This window comes from Chenopodium album, chromosome 27 (assembly GCF_948465745.1).
Source record: "Chenopodium album chromosome 27, dcCheAlbu1.1, whole genome shotgun sequence".
In the NCBI taxonomy this organism is placed as follows: domain Eukaryota; kingdom Viridiplantae; phylum Streptophyta; class Magnoliopsida; order Caryophyllales; family Amaranthaceae; genus Chenopodium; species Chenopodium album.
Genome location: NC_137860.1, coordinates 21,798,026 through 21,815,248, shown reverse-complemented (window position 1 = coordinate 21,815,248; position 17,223 = coordinate 21,798,026). Strand labels below are relative to the sequence as shown.

Below are 17,223 nucleotides of genomic sequence, written 5' to 3'. Positions count from 1 at the left end.
GATCTTGCCACTGGGGGAGGATTTGGCGACCGGCGGGGCAAGGGGAGGGGGCTACTGACAGAAGGTTGATGGCAGGGGTGATTTTGGTGGCAGAAGCCTGATGGCAGGGGTGGCTTTTGTTGGGTTTTTTACCAATTTTTTTTAAAATAAAATTCTAATTTTTTGACCAATTATTTAATGACACGTGTCGCTCAGATTAAAAAAAAAAAAGGATTTACCTAATGTACAGGTTACAGGTCATAAGGACCAATAATAGAAGATCCCTTGTAAAGGTGGGATTATTAAAATCAATTTTTCCAGTTACCACCCAAATCTCCAAAATATTTATTTCACTACCAAGTGACTTACGCCGTTACTATTTCTGTTAGTTGGGTTTAGCCTCTGTTCAACCACCTTGTAGCCTTCACCACCCTCCCCGCAACTGCCACCCCTCCCCTCCACCTCACTGCCACCCTCCCCTCAATTGCCACCTCTCTTTCCCCCACCCTTATGCAACCAACGAACCCCCTTCCCTTTCCCGTTCCCGCTGCCGCGACACCAATCCGCAACCAAACCAACCACCATCAATCTCCACCACCATCACCGCTGCTGCCTCCAATTACCAACACCTAAAACCAACAGCAGCTCCATCAGCCACATCAAACCACCACCACAACTTGCAACCAAATCAGCCACCACGCGCAGCTCCTCTTCATACACCATCCCACAATCGCAACCGCGCCGCACCTCTTCCCCAACCTTACGCAGCAGCAACCGTGCAATTCCAAATCGCCAAAGCCGCGGCAAACAACCCCAAAATCAGAGCTAATCGTAGATCCTCAAGGTTTGGTTGAGGATTGGTGTTAGGGCAACGAGAACGGGGAAAGGGAAGGGGGGTTCGTTGGATGCGTAGGGGTGGGGGAAAGGGAGGGGGGTGCGTTCGCCGGCAGGGGGGAGGGAAGAAGTGGCAGTTGAGGGAGGGGTGGCTAGGTTAATTTTTTTTTGAAATTTTATTTATTCTTTTTTTTGAATAAACTTAACAAAACCTTAACGGATTTCGTTAAGTGGTAGTGAAATTTTAATCGTATAATTTTGGGTGGTAGTAATATAATATATTTTTTTAAATGGGTAGTAAATGTGATACATGGTGCTTTGGCCGGTAGTAAATGTCAATTTTTCCTAAAAAATTATATCAATCTAAATGTTCAAAACTAGTACACGATTGATCATTCACCAAGCCTCTGTCAATTTTAGAGAAAACTCTAGTTGTACCATGTTGCTTGTTATTACAAGTATAGAAATTTCTACTACACTTAATATTTTGTAGAAGGCAATATTCCACACTACACTTTCTGAAATCGTCAATTTCATTACGTCTGACTGCAACCCCAATTCTCTCTTCAGCCTCCAACACATAGTTAAAGTCTCCAACTATTATCTAAGGTCTATCCACACAGGCATACAACCCTTCTAAATCCTTTCAAAGCTCCAATTTCTCTGTAGTAGAGTTGAAACCATATAAAAAAATGCAAGCGGCAAACCTTTCAAATCTGTTTTTGGGTTGGATATGACAGTGCATGAGCTAGTTAGTAATAAGTAGGATACTAACATTTAAAGCACCAAGATTCCAGCCAATAACAATCCTTCCACCAGGATGAATACTGTTATTACAAGAGAAACACCACCCATCAAAAACATCAAGGTACAAAGCCCCTAGAATAGGAGATTTGACCTTAGTTTCAAGGAGACCAACCAACCCACAATTGTAGAATTTAATTAATCTCTTAATCTCTTTCTGCTTGTATGTTAAGTTGACTAGCTCCTCTAACATTCCAAGACATGATTATATCCATACTGTCCAAAGGGTTCTCCTCCCACCGCGACATGTTCAATCAAAGGCTCCTCCCTCTCATTTTCTGATACAATTTGCTCATCTGCTAAAGCAAAAAATGTATTATGCACTTGGACCCTACTAGATGTTTTAGGACTCCATTACACAATCTCGCCACTGGTTTTGAACCCATCATCTTCCTGCTATTTCTTTTCCTCTCTTAGGTAAATCTTCCTTCTTCTGCTTAACCTCCTTATTCCCATCTGTAATTTTATCAGCTGGTTTCTTCTAATCTTATTTCTACTTCTTTTAATTTTCTGTTGCACTCCCTTCCTCTTGCAATTTTGAGCAAAATGCCCAAGTATTTTGCAAGAGCTGCATACAACCGGTCTCCAATCATACTTCAATATGATTTCCACCATTACACCCTTCTCATTCATGAATTCAATTTGATCAGGGAGAGACTGGTTAATTCCAACTTCAATCAACACTTTAGTAAATTGAAGTTTCACTCGGTTTGTAGTTGTTGGATTAAGCTTTACATATTTTCCTAGCTTGATCACAAAAATCTTCCTAATTACTTTCTCTCCCCAGTACTTCAAGTCTAAATTCCAATGTTGTACCCAAATAGGCACAATTTTGAATTATTCCCCGTTAATCTTCAAATCAGGTTCCCATGCCTTTAGATTTGTTATCGAATAACTCTCTTCCCCAGAAACAACATTATCCTTGTTCTCCATTATGAGGAAACGAACAGAAAATATACCCTTTTCAAGAAAAACAACTTTCTCAATCCCCATAGATTTCCATATTCTCCTAAAAACCCCTCGATTACAGGTAAAGGAGGGTTTGCACCTCAAAAATAGCATATACAATTGCAAAATTCTAGTAATCTACTTCATCTTGGATTATGCATGTCATCCAATTCAATATGCACATAATCAATTTCATTCATATGCCTGTTACTCCCATCATTTTTATGCTATGGGTCCAGCCCAATTGAAGTAAATGTATCTTGTTTTGGTCCATGTACTTGGTCCATCTTTATTACATATTACTAGCTTGAATTAAGTCCAATTTAGGGACTTAAGTTGTGGCTTCTCCTAGAAGCTTTTGGGATGACTTTTGTGGCTTCTCTTGGAAGCTTTAGATGGGATATATTGTGGCAAAACAAGTGTCTAAGGTGGTAGCAAGTAGCTGAGCATACACACACAAAATTAGAGAGAGAGTTAGGGTTCTTTTACAAGAGCTTCTACCTTTGTAGTTTTCTAGGCGGCCTTCAAAAACTGGTTGTTGCCAAAGTTTTCACCGTTTGATCGTGCTCAAATTTTGACAGCTTATCCCTGACATCAAGTTCTTCATTTTAGACAGTTGGATCGTCAATTTGACGTTTGATTTGTTGAGAATCCTATTCGGACAAAACTGCTGTCTTTTGGGTGAATTATACTCTTTCGCTCTCAGATTTCGATCTCTTATGGTTTGTTGTTGTTAGTGGATTGTTAATCCTTGTGTAGAATGACTTGGGTTTATTTTACCCTCAATTATCAAAAAGAGAAGCTAGGGTGGACTCCTTAAACGGTCCCGTGATTTTTATTGTTAGTGTTATTATACTTAGCTTTTGCTACTGCTATATTGTTGTCCTGGTAGTCTAGCTGTGGTTGTGTAAGATTTTGGTTTCACTATATTGAATTTGGGTTAGTTGTCTTGTGTGTGTGACATACTGGGTGTCGTAGTGACCCTCTTCTGATCCCTACATTTTATATATCATACAATTATTCAAATCACTATGATTGTCAACAGCTTCCAATTCAACTTGCAAATTTCTAGCAGAGTTCGCATGCAAAACACGGGTATAAAGATCATTTGTTTGGATATTGTTACCTGGGTTCGATTTCACCCTCTCTGAATTTGCTTTTATATATAGCACCGATCCAATCCGAAAAGTTTCGTTGAAGTTCAGAATGTTGCTTGAGTTGCTCAATCTAAGACTTGGGCGAGAGAACTTGCTTCTCAATGAATCTTGCGATCTCTAGGTCTTCCATTCCAATCTCCATTTCTTCCATAATTTCCTTCGATTTTTTTCCTTTTCTTAGTTCTCTAAGTGATGTTCTAATGTTTTTGCACCATTTCCGAAGAGGATTGAATTCTCGTACCCGCTGCCAACCCATGCGCAAGCAGGATACATGCTCTTTCTCCCTCTCTCGAAATCTAGAACTTTTTTACCCCCCTTGAACTTTAATTATGGTTCTTAATTAGTTTCAATTACTATAGGGAGTAATTTCAAGCATCCCAAACTTAAACCCCACTGTGATCATACACTTAAGCATGGTGGCGTCTAAAGGGACAGAAACGAAAGCAAAAGAGTCGCCAACAAGTTTTAGGAACTTGTAAACCGTTCACAGGGTGAAGGTTACACCCTTTCACGATCCATGAGATCGCTAACTCCATAGTGGTCTGGAACCATGACTGGATATTCGGGAATGAAAGTACGAATCCAACCTAAAAGAGATTGAACCGCCCTATAAAATAGGCCTATACTTTATTCTTCTCATATTCATTTGCGCTTTCTAACTAACATGCAATCATTAGATTACCGCTAAACCTGTTTAATCTATGTTGGTTGAATATTAATGCACAAATAAAACTATTATTAGCTATCACTTGAATTAAAATCATATTAGCCTAAACCAAATTATTTATTTTCTTATTAGGCGTGATTTCAAGTACCAATTCCCTTTAAACATGCATAAAAAACGTGATCAAGCAATAACAATAATATATACATCAAGCAACATGATAATATTAATTATAAGCCCAACAATTATCATAATAACAATAAAGCTTAATATCAATAGCAAGATCCTAGGCATGATACGAACAAGATTAATAACAAACCCTAGCATGTCACTAAACATTAAAGATCAAAGCTTTAACCCAAACATGATGCTAACATGATATTGATATAATATTAGAAAGAATAGGAAGCACCATAAATATTATACTAGAAAGAAATAATAACATCCTAACACGATATTAGGAATTAATAAGAATGATTCATATATAAAAAGAATAATTAAGCAATCAAATTACTTACTTTGATGCCTCGTACCTCTTGCTAATAACAAAATAAACGCGTTAGTAAACTTCAATAAAATAATAAATAAAACAATTAAACTAAATAAATAATTTCAATAAAGGGTTTAGAAATTGGATTTGGGGTCCAAACCCTCAGAAAGTATCAACCTTTCACGTCTAGGGCAAAGGCAATTTCGAGCTTGGCTAGGCTTGTCTAGAACTAATGAGTGTGGTTGTTTTTTGAAAAGTCTAGGCTATAAAGCAAGAGAGAAAGAATAAGCTAATGCTTAAGAGAGAAAGAGAGAATCAGAGATTTCTGGGTGATTGTTGATGATTGAAAACGGAAGATCAAGGACCCTATTTATAGAAAACAGTCCAAAAATGATAGAAATTAGATCGAGTTCCATACGGAATAAAACTCGCCCCTGTCGCAAACGACAGGATCCAGCGCTAAACGATAGGCTTGTCACATGGCGACAGCCTTTTCGTTTGCCGCTTATTAAAAGCCTAAACGCGCTTTGCACGCGGAATCCCCTTCTTAATATGGAAACCATTATATAAATTACAGAGATGTCCGTTAGGACTTGACTATTAACTATCCTAGGAGTAGGTGCTGAAATAGAAGAACTAGGGAGAGATGCTATAGCTAGGGATTTAGAAGACTCGATAGGGGAAGACTCGGACTCGGACTCTGACGACTCTTCGAACATTGGCCCTTGTTCTGTTGTTATGGAGATCTTCCTTCCACTTGGAGTAGTCACCTTCACGGTCTTCGCCATCCTTGAACTAATCCCTCTGCTGGCGTAATAAGCTTCGAAGGGTCTGTAGTTCTAGGCGCCGTTTGAAGTGCGCCTACGTGAAAGCATGTGTGAATATGCTTGGCACTATAGGAAGTAAGAATTGACATTACGATTAGGGACACGATACAATTAGGGACAAACCAAAGTAGGGAGCCGCCAACAAGTTTTTAAGGAACTTGTAAACCATTCACGGATCATTATAAGGCAACCACGATTAAGGGACAACGAAAGGCAACAACGATTGACCCGTGAAGGTTACACCCCATTTTATAATCCATGAGATTACTAACTCCATATGGTTCGGAACCATGAAAGGAGGATCGGGAAAGATGGTGCGAAGTGAGTCATGGAGTCACATTCGCCCGTATTAGCCTCTACTCGATTCTTATAATGAAAAGTATTCCTGCGATCTCAAAGGCATACAAACAAAATATTCAATTCGCTCCAAATTAAACTATTATTAAGCTAAAATGGTTTAATATTAATGCAACATATAATTTTATAATATTGTGATCACTTCGATCGATCAATAACAAGATTAAAGGAACCTAAACCGGTTGTCCAAATTATCTTATTAGGCGTGATTTTCAATTACATATTCCCTTTAAACATGCAATATGGTGATCACAATAACAATAGAATCAACATCAATATTGGAAGCAATTCAACAATAATAGTGTTAGTTTAATCAAATTATTATTCTAATCATGATACTAGCAATATAAAATAAAAATAAGAGTAATTAAATTAATTAATTACTCACATTACGCGCGCTCCTTAAAATTGCTACATCATGAATAAATTGTTAGTATTTTCAATAAAAATATTAATTAAATAGAAATAAAATTAAATAAAAGTAGAGTTGATTTGGTCCAAACCCTCTGTTAATTATACCTTTCACTCCTTGGTTTAAGGACGGAATCTCGGGTCATGTATGGACTCATTGGAGTGCTTAGGGAAAGTTTTATGGAAGAATAAGGAGGCTAGAAATTAGGTTAAAGAAGGAGAAGAGAATGATTTTTTGTGTAAGGTGAGAGAGAGTGATTGTTGGTGCCGAACTACAGAAAGGAGGGGGTATTTATAGGGAAAATGAGCAGAGGGAACACACGAAACCCTAAAAAGATAAAAACCCTAAAAACGGTTGCCGCGACACGGCAAATGTTGCCGCGACACGGCAAGGATTCCCGTGACACGGGGGAAATTAGTGTGACGCAGGACAGATAACAGACTGCAAAAGATAAAACGCGTTTAGGGATTACGCGGAGAAAACACGGAAAAATCACGTGTCACGGTTATACCGTGACACGGCAAAGAATACCACAACACTGCAATGCCAACCGTGGCACGGTACAGTACACCGTGTCACAGTGAAATAAGCACGTGAAAATGCGGAAATGACAACCGTGACACGACAAAGAATGCCGCGACACGACAAAGCCCACCGCAGCACGGTACAATACACCGTGTCACGGTGGAATAAGCATGCGGAAATGACGCGGAAAAGCATCGTGTCACAGTATGTGTACCGTGACACGGTACAAACCCCTGTGCCACGTCACTCTCTCCCGCGACGCGACAGTTATGTTGCTGCGCGGCAATTCTAGTTTTTTACGCGTTTTTGTAACTACGATAACTTTTGATCCGTAACTTGGAATAAGGCATATAATATATCATTGGAAAGATTATCCAGTCTACTTTCCAACCCAATTAGAAAAAGGTGAAAATCAGTTGTACATTTTAATATATGACCAATTAGTAGAAGGGTGTCGGTTTTGGGCCGAGTTTAATGTTAGGCTCATATCTTCTTCGTTTCAAATCGAAATTGGGCTTATGATATACTGTTGGAAAGCTTATTGAAAGGTCTATCCAATTAAATAATAATTGGATCAAAATTATAGGGCCATAAAATTATTTTCTCTCGATTTTGTGATGTGGATACGAAAAGTGGAAAGTAAGTTATGGTGTGGAGAAATGAGCTAGGAATTGGAAATACCAAAGATAATTAAAAATACTATAGGGAAAGATTTAACTTGCAAAGTTAAAATCACTATTTATAATCGTAAAATATCACGACAAACATTCACTATGATGAAGTGTTATAAAAAAAAAATTGAAAATTGGCTTAAAATAATACTAACTATCAACGGTGTGTGCAAAATAATACAAACTCAACTCTTTGCTATTAGTGGTACCACCTTTTATACTATATGTGCAAAATAGTACGCCAATCTCCAAAAATGTATTTCGATGAACATTTCATCTATCTTTGTAATTAATTTTCTTTTTTATGTTAATTTTATGTTTTCTTTTCAAAATACATACATAGTATTATGTTAACGATTTTCCTTACAATCCAAATTAATAATGCCCCACCATTTTGTTAGGATTTTTTTAAAAAAAAAATAATCAATGTGTAATTAATTTTTTTTTCATAATACATATATTAATTTCTACATCACACAATAGTAAATAGGGTATTTAAATGCCTTATTATTATGTTGATATAATTAGTTTTAAAATATCCGTAATTTTCCCACATTCACCAACCAAAATAATGTAGGGATTTTTTTGGATTTTTAAAACAAATTTTGAAACTAATTAAATCAAAAATACCCTATTTAATATTGTGTGGTATAATGGTAGTAGAAATAATCACTACATGTATTTTGAAATAAATAATTTAAATATATATTGACAACTAAAAAAAAACTCACAAAGGGGTGTTGCATGCATTATTAATTTGCTTGTAAGGGAAATTATTAATACAATATTTTGAAAAAAAAAATTATAATATAGTAATAAATATAGAGGAATATTACTCAAAATACGTTTTGGTGACTTGCGTACTATTTTGCACGTATAGTATAAAAGGTGGTACCAATAATAGCAAATAGTTGAGTTCATATTATTTTGCACTCACCGTTGATAGTTGGTATTATTTTAAACAAAAGTTACCTTTTTAAAGTTTCGTAAAAATATTTTAAACTTTTTCAAAAAATAATGTGATTGGTGTACTATTTGATATGAAGGACGACAAAGAAGATGCAACAAATAATGAAAAAGATACAACGAACTAAGGATGAGTGGTTGTAAGGAGTGTAATTTAGTGGGCCATGTCCTTTTATAGTATGTTGCAAGTATTGTGACATTTCCTTTTTAGGGAAGTGTTGCAAGTAAAATAAAACGGAAGAAATAATACATACAAATGTATATCAAAACCCATTAAAAAGATTTTTTTTTTTTTATAAAAATACAAGTGCTAATGATTAGTGTGATTAATAATGATTATTATGAATACCCAAAATAAAAATGATATAGATAACAATTCAAAATATTAGATTAGATTAAAAAAAATCGATAAAATTTATTTTAAGAAGATATGATTTACTGTATTTCCTTATAAATAGACACTAATTTATTCATAGTACATGCACCATCAATTAAACACATAACATGTACAAATAGTATTAATTGGTTTCGTTTCATAGTCGAAGATCCCACAACGTAGAGGTGAAATTTACAATACCATAAGGGATGCAATGGAAAATGACGATACAACCAAGGCTACATACTGGAAAAAAATAATCTTGCCACCAACATTTATCGGAGACCCAAGATACTTGTACCACAACTACAGAAAAAGAATAGACTCTACATACTACATAATTGGAGTTGAAAAGGGGAATAGAATAATTCTGCAAGCATCATTCACGGAAAAGCCCAAGATATCTATTTAAACCTGGCAAATTCATTTCTAATTATATTATTAATAAAAAGTAGTTTTTAATTAATTTCAATATTTTTTTTCCTTTTGAAAACAATTACAATAGCTTATTGGTTACATCAATAATTAATGTCTTCATATTAATAACTTTATCTATTCATTAATAATAATAATAATAATAATAAAATAATAATAATAATAATAATAATAATAATAATAATAATAAAAACAAAGCCGTGCGCACGGGCTTCACACCTAGGTTTTTTTTTTTTTTTTTTTTTACTAATAAAGTGGTGTTACTCATAGGAGCCCTCACACTCAAGATTTGCACCTCTCAAAGAAGGTAAAAGGTATAAATATTAGCAATGTATTAAAATTGGTATTAGGAACATCTTGATCATTAACATCAAATGAATAGACATTATGTGTAATGGGTTGAATTCAATTTATCTAAAATTTCGTTGAATTTGCACAAGTCATCTCTAGTTCTCGTCCCTCTAGCTCTCATCCCTATAAATATTAGCAATACTTTTCACTTTAATTCATTTTTTCTTTTTAATTTTAGTTGTATTAAAGAATTTGTTAGTAGTTTAATTTAGTAATTTAGAATGATTTTTATTTTTTTAAAAAAATAAACTTGTTATTCTTGGTTTTTACATTCATTATTATTAAATTACTATTTGCATTTCATATTACATGTTTACAACATACATGTGTTATTTTTATAGCTACACATTATGTGCAACAAACTAAAAACTTTTTTTGTTTAGTAAATTATTAATGAAAATTTACGAAATTTAAAAGTATTATTTGTTTATTTTGCAGTTGACATTGGAGTTCTTCAGAAGAAAAAAAACTTTGAAAATTTAAAATAACTTTATACTATTATATCACAACAAGGCCAAATTTAAATGGCCCCAATATCCTTATTGATATGTGTAAAGAGAAATTTTATTTTCTCATTTCATATATATTCGACAAATAATTACATGTAAATAAATAAGAAATAACAATTTACATAAAAACTTATTATAATAAAAACATATAAACAGAGTATAATTACGTGCGTAACAAAATCAAATACATTCAAATGATATTAATAATCCATGAAGTTAAGAATTTAAATAGTGTTTTTTGCTAGGAGTTTTGGTATTATTTAAAGTTTGAATCATTCTTTAAAATTTATCTCATAGTTTTATAATAAATAAAGAATTAAAAAAACATAACAAAAAAATGCATTTTCTTAATCACTTCTTACTTTGCGTTATATTATGGAAATGTATTATTTCAATCAATGAATAAAGATATTCAATTTTTATTTTGGAATTAAAATATTCAAATGTTATAGAAGTAAAATTAACGTGTAAATTTAAATTCAATTTAAATAGCAAATACTAAAATTTATTTTTTTTAAAAAAAAAAAATTATCGTTTGATATAATGAATTTTATCTAAAACTCTAATAAATTGGAAAAAAAGAATCTATTTTATAATAACTTACATAACAATTCTTTTTTTTCCGATAGGAACTTATTGAAAAATTAAATTACTAAGATTTATAAAGCAGAGATGACAAGAATTATACGATATACTTATAAATACTAAAATTCGATGAAATTGCGACCGTTTTTTTACGACCGTCAAGAAAACAGTCGCAAAATATAAAATCCACAACCGATTTTTACGCGATCGCAATATTGTGACCGTTTTCTAAGCGGTCGCAGACTAGCGACCATTTTTGGGATCATTTTGGGCTATTAAACCATCACAAAGGTACTTTAACATTTTTTAATTTTAAAAATAAAATACGTGTGTAAAATGTTTGCGACCATTAAAAGCAGTTGCAAATTACTCTCATTGAGGCTGTTTTAGAATCGGTCGTAATTTTGCGACCATTATTAGCAGTCGCAAACTGGTTAACTTTTTTTATTAAAAAATCGGGTGTAAAAGAAGTGGCCAACTTACCCTAACCCTGATTTCTTCATTTCTCATGCCACTCCTTCTTCTTTCTCTATTATGATCTGTATTTCTCTTGGTTATATGCTTGGGTACATGGTGGTGTTAAAAAATTTAATGGTTTTTAAGGTCGAATTCGACCATGAAAACTCTAGATCTAGACTTTTCATGGTCGAGTTTTTCCTTGTTAAACCACATTTAAGGTGGAATTCAAAGTCAATTCGGGGTTTGAGGTATGTTTTCTTGTTTTTGGTTGATTTTTGGTTTCGTTTTTGGTTGATTTTTGTTGTTTGTTTTTTACCTAGTTTGAATTTCGTACATTTTAGGGTTTGATTTCGTTTTCGTTAATTTTTGGGTATTTTTTGGATTTGATTTTCCAGTAACTTTTGGATTTGATTTTTCGGTAATTTTTTGGTTTTATTTTCGGGTAATGTTATGTTTGATTTTCGTTTATATTTGTGTTTGATTTTCAAGTTGAAATTGTTTGAATTTTGTTATTTTTGGATTTGATTTTCGTTAATTTAAGAGGGTTTGATTTTCATGTTCGTTTTTTAGTTAATTTTGTTTGGGGTGGATTTTGTGGTGGCTGATTGGGGTTTTTTTGGAAAAGGATGGGAATTCGTGGTGGCTGGTGGTATTTTAGGGTGGGCAGTAGGTAAAGGTGATTTGGGTTGGCAATGGTGGTGGGTAAAGGTGGTTAGGTTTGGTAGTGGTGGTGGGTAAAGGTGGTTTCGGTGGGTTGGTGAGGCTGATGTGAAGTACAGGGGTAGTGTGAATTTTTGTTTATATTTTTTTATTTTATTTTAGCGACGGCTTATGACGGTCGCTAATTTCAATTTTGCGACTGCTGATTGAACTGGTCGCAATTATTATTATTTGCGACCGTTTTCCAAATAGTCGTTGAAAATAATAAAAACGGTCGCAAAAAATTTGCGACAGTCAAACGGTCATAATAATGCTTTTTTGCGTCCAAGTAAATAACGACCACCACGTTACGACCGTTGACGGTCGCAATTATTTTTAGCTACCGTTTTTGCTATTTTCAGCGACCATCAGAGACGGTCGCAATTTTGCCGAATTTTAATAGTGTGAAAAATTCATGTATCCCACAAGCTTCCTATTATATATATAAAAGAGGTAATTTTCAACCGTGTTTATAGTGCCACACATATAAGAAAAGTTAAGCTTTATTTTAACTAATTAAAAAAGAGATTCATATTTCATTTTAGAATTAAAAAATTCAATGATAGATCACCATACAATTAAGGAATTAGATTTAAGAATTTAAATTTAATTTTGATGTAGGTGATATCTTTAAAAAAAAAAGTATTTTGATATTAAAAATTTTATCAGATTAATTGGAAAAGGTTATTTAATAACTAACATTAAAAAAAATAATTTTTTTTCAATAAGAATTATATTTTAAAAAAAATTAATGTATAAAGTTTTATAAAAATGACAAGAATTATACAAAATAATTTATAAAATCAGTGCATTGCACTTATTTTATGTAGTATAAATGTATTATATAAAAACTATACATCGGCTGGGTTTCATTTTTCAATGGAATAAAATGAACACATTAGTATTAATAATAAAAATCTAATTTTTATTCATGGTTTACCATTGTAGTTATTAGATTAAACCCTAGATTAGTTTTGTAAAAAATATACTTCACATGTTATGGTAAAGGTAGGGGAAAAAAAGGTCAACTTGACATCGATTTGGAATCACATAATTTTCAAGTTGGATAAAAATGTTTGGGATGAAATCAAGTTGTGGCCTGGGTCACCACGAGTCATTAATTGGGTCAAATTGGTCATTGAGTTTTGGGTCCGATCAAATGTCTCCTGCATTATCAATAATTTGGTTATATATTTTTCATGATATAATCAATAATTAATAACTATATAGTAAAAGACACAACAGAAATGACATGTGTCATTTTTTTGGTGTGTCCCTTACATTTTTTAAAATATTTCTATAAAAAAAATTAGATGTAGAAAAAAAATTTATACATAAATAAATAATTAAATGTGTCATTCCCAAAAATATTTATTGCCAACTATAAACTTGAGTAAAATTCCCAAAATATTTATTCCCAAAATAAGATTATTTTCTTATGAACATGAATAAAAGATTTGATAGATGTGTCTTTCCACAATACATTATATAGTCAAATGCATATTTTAAAATATATTTTTCACAATAGACTCTTTTATAATAAATTCATGATAAATATTTATGTAAATTTACTTATATAGTGTTAATTTAAAAAACGATTAGTAAAATTATCGGGCACAGGACCTAACTTAGTCTTATTGAATAAACTAGTCAAAGGAGAAAAGACAAAATAAATAAATAATACAATGTTAACCAAAAAAACAAGATCAAGGAATGGTAATAGCTAATTAGTAGCTAAGCATATCTCCATAAAATACTATATTATAGATCATAGAAAAGAGAAGCATACAATAACCTATTCCATGTATCCGGAACTCCAGGAAGACACCAATGACTACAATCAGCATGAGCTGGAAGAACATCCTTATATACTTTTGTAAGATTCTTCCAATCTTTATACCTATACATTGATGGATGTGCATCTATTCTATACTCAGACAATTTTGTAATGTTCAAATATTTCACTTGTGTTTTTCTCTTCTCTTGTATAACCTTCTCTATAATTTCAACCAATGAATTTGGGTAGTATGATATGTATGATTCATCCTTTATAGGTTGAGTTTTCTTGTAACACCATTGATCCGATTTCGACGATTTATGTTCGGTTGAAATACTCCTAAAATACACACTTGTTTTCTTTGGATCCACATTTTCTTCAACCCATGTTTGCCATGTTCTCATGCCTTTTTCATAAGCTAACTCTAGTTCCATGTCTTCGATTAATTTTCCATCGTATTCAAGCAAATCATACCTGAAAAGGTGTACCCATTGTTTGTTTACTTCTCTTGTACATAAAATTAAATGTTATCTACTTGTTTGTTTGTCACTAAATAAGATACCACACTTTTATGTTAAGTTGTTCTAAAGCAATAAACTCAATATAGATATAATTACAACTTTCTACGTAAAAAAATCTTGTAATTTCTCTTTAAATCTTAGCTTGTCTAACCAAGTTGTCCCAAATCTTCCTTGAATAGGATTCACCTTGACATACATCCGTCCTCAGTTTTCAAATACTTGCAACACTTGTATTTATGAGTATTTTTGGGAGGACAAGCAATAATACATGAAAATTGATTTTTTAAATGTACAAGAGGTTAATGATGAGGGTAATTTTATTATTTATGTTTATTTGTAGGAGAGGAATAAAATAACATTTTAATTAATTAAAATGAATGAAACAAATAATAAAATATTAGTTAGTCCATATATATACTAAAACAATAAATTCCGCAAATTTTCAATTACTTAGAAATGACTCTAAAAAAAGCAAGTGTTGTGAATATTTAGCAAAGGAGGGAGTAATAATATTTTAAATTCTTTTTCTTTATAGATTTTTTTTTTTTACTCTATGTAAATATATACTTTGTATATGGTCTAAGCTATCTCTTACTTCGTAAGAAATTTTATAAACAATATCCACCATCTAAGGCATCTATCTTAACTCTAGTACTCTTTGAAAAATATGTGTTCGAGAGAAATGTTTTTTTTTTTTTTTTTTTTTTTTTTTGGTAAGACGGAGTACTAAATTAAAAAGCTTAAAAATTTACTGTATTAATCTTAAATATATCTTACATTTTTACGTAATGTAGGTATCTAGTGGGTCATTAATACGATGTGGTAAAAACGAACAAGAAATGGACAAGAAATTAATACATACCTTTTGTAAGTTCCAGTCTGAGCCCACCAATGGCCTGAGTTGAATACCATGATATCTGCCCCTGGCCAATGTTTTGAGTTGGGTGAAAGTTTATCGAGGACTAGAACCTTTTTCCCGCTTTTATGGTTTAGGTTGAAGTCAACTAGAAATGGGCTCCAATAAAACTCAACTGTGAAGTTGTAATCCTGCATGGAATACCGTAATATGATTAATCATCTTGTGGTGATAATAAATAATTAATGGTTTTATATCATAGTATCATTCTCCCTCTATTAGAAAATACTCGTGTAATTTGAACTAGTAATGTGATAATCTTGTTGAAAGAAAATCAATCAATCAATCAATCAATCAAAGCCTTAATCCCAAAAGTGGGGTCGGCTAACATGAACCAAATTTGATTAATCTTGTTGAAAGAAAATAAATGCATATATACCTTTGCAGTCAAGGTGATTGCTGGAATGCTGCTATTGTCTTTCACAACAGCTCGAGTCAAGGGAATTGAGGAGTAGAGGGTGCAAGCAAGAGACTCCCACATATTTCTATTTAGTGAATCTCCTACTAAGATCACCCTCTTGTTCCTCAGCCTTTCCACCATATCCGTTCCGTTAAGCCTAAAGAAATCAAAGAGCACATAATCATGTTAATGTTGTCTTATTATTTGTTAATAATGTACATACAATCCCTGTATTTTAAAGTGCTTCATCCATTTATTGATAATAACCTATTAGACTTTGACTAATCTGAATTTGAGTCAAGTCAAACGATATACATTCCTAGGGCTCGAACAAACTCGAAATCACTCTAGGTAAAACAGTTCCCTTACTAGGAATTCTTTGTTGCTAATATACTTCATCATGCAATAATATATATATAAGAATAAGATTAATTATCTATACATACTTACAATGGTATCGAACAATCTCTAGCCTCCCATTGCCAATGCTCGTAAGCAAGATCTGGCCTTCCATTCTTCTTGCAACTCATCTTCTCCTCAACAAATGGACATTTGAGCGGATCATAGGTCGGACTTTCTTCCGGCTTATACACCCATCTTCCATCAAATATATTGCATTTCTTCTCAATGCTTAATTGTTTTCCCCTAAAATTTGATACGTCTATTGAACTAATAGTTATATTAAAAGGCCCTATAATATTTCTAATAGCTAAAAGATTCATATTATAGTTGTTTTGTTGCATAAAAAGAAGAAGAATAAGCCACCCAACTAAGCTTCCAAGCCCGAAGAGCCTCCATGTGTCGGTGATGGAAGACTTCATCTCCATATGACTTGGAAAAAAATTGATCAATTTAATTTATGCTTAAAATTGATTTAGTATACTATGTTTATATGGAATTTAATTGTTAAAATAATCATAATAGGTCAACTTTGTTGCTATCCACGAAATTACGGAGTACGAAATATATTATTGCATCAATTTCAAAATCATTATTACTTTGTCTAATCACTTATCTTCACAATTAAAGAATACCCACAATAAATTGATTAATTCATGCTATTCTATTATAATTACCTAGTTAAAAATAAAAAGTCGGTCGACAAACTATTTATCCCTCTAATCTCAGAAAAACAAGAATTAAGATACACAAGTTGTTATGATTAAACTAACATAGAATAGTACTATTACATAAGTGTCTTAAGTTAGGAATAATTATAATACATTAATAGTATGTGGCTAATGAAAGAGTATAGGACAAAAGTATTGCTAGATAGTTGGGTCAACTAATTCTCATTTAATCAAATTATTAGTTTATTAATTTATTTGGACAAATGATTATAGTGTAGTTTAATCATAAGATGCAATCCAATCCAGTTCAATTTACGATTATCATATAACTTTTGAAGATTACAAGCCAACAAATCTGGATCAATTTTGGATGTAAGCCTTTCCAATGGTGAGACTTGAGGGAGTTTCTTTAGGAAAGAAAGAGTATTTTTTTACAAAGGATACCAATAAGTTGGTATCTAAACTTAGCAACTCCAAAAGAAAGTTGTTGA

General features: G+C 32.6%; 1 protein-coding gene across 1 annotated transcript; it reads right to left on the bottom strand.

Annotated features, from left to right (window-relative positions):
* Positions 1–13,804: 13,804 nt before the first annotated feature.
* On the bottom strand, positions 13,805–16,499 carry LOC145620861 (protein trichome birefringence-like 40). Its single transcript, XM_081675581.1, has 4 exons — positions 16,113–16,499; positions 15,642–15,819; positions 15,209–15,393; positions 13,805–14,299 (listed from the first exon to the last, which is right to left on the bottom strand). Exons 1-4 carry the CDS (start codon positions 16,487–16,489, stop codon positions 13,810–13,812), a joined length of 1,230 nt encoding a protein of 409 aa, XP_081531707.1. The 5' UTR covers positions 16,490–16,499; the 3' UTR covers positions 13,805–13,809.
* Positions 16,500–17,223: the final 724 nt, after the last annotated feature.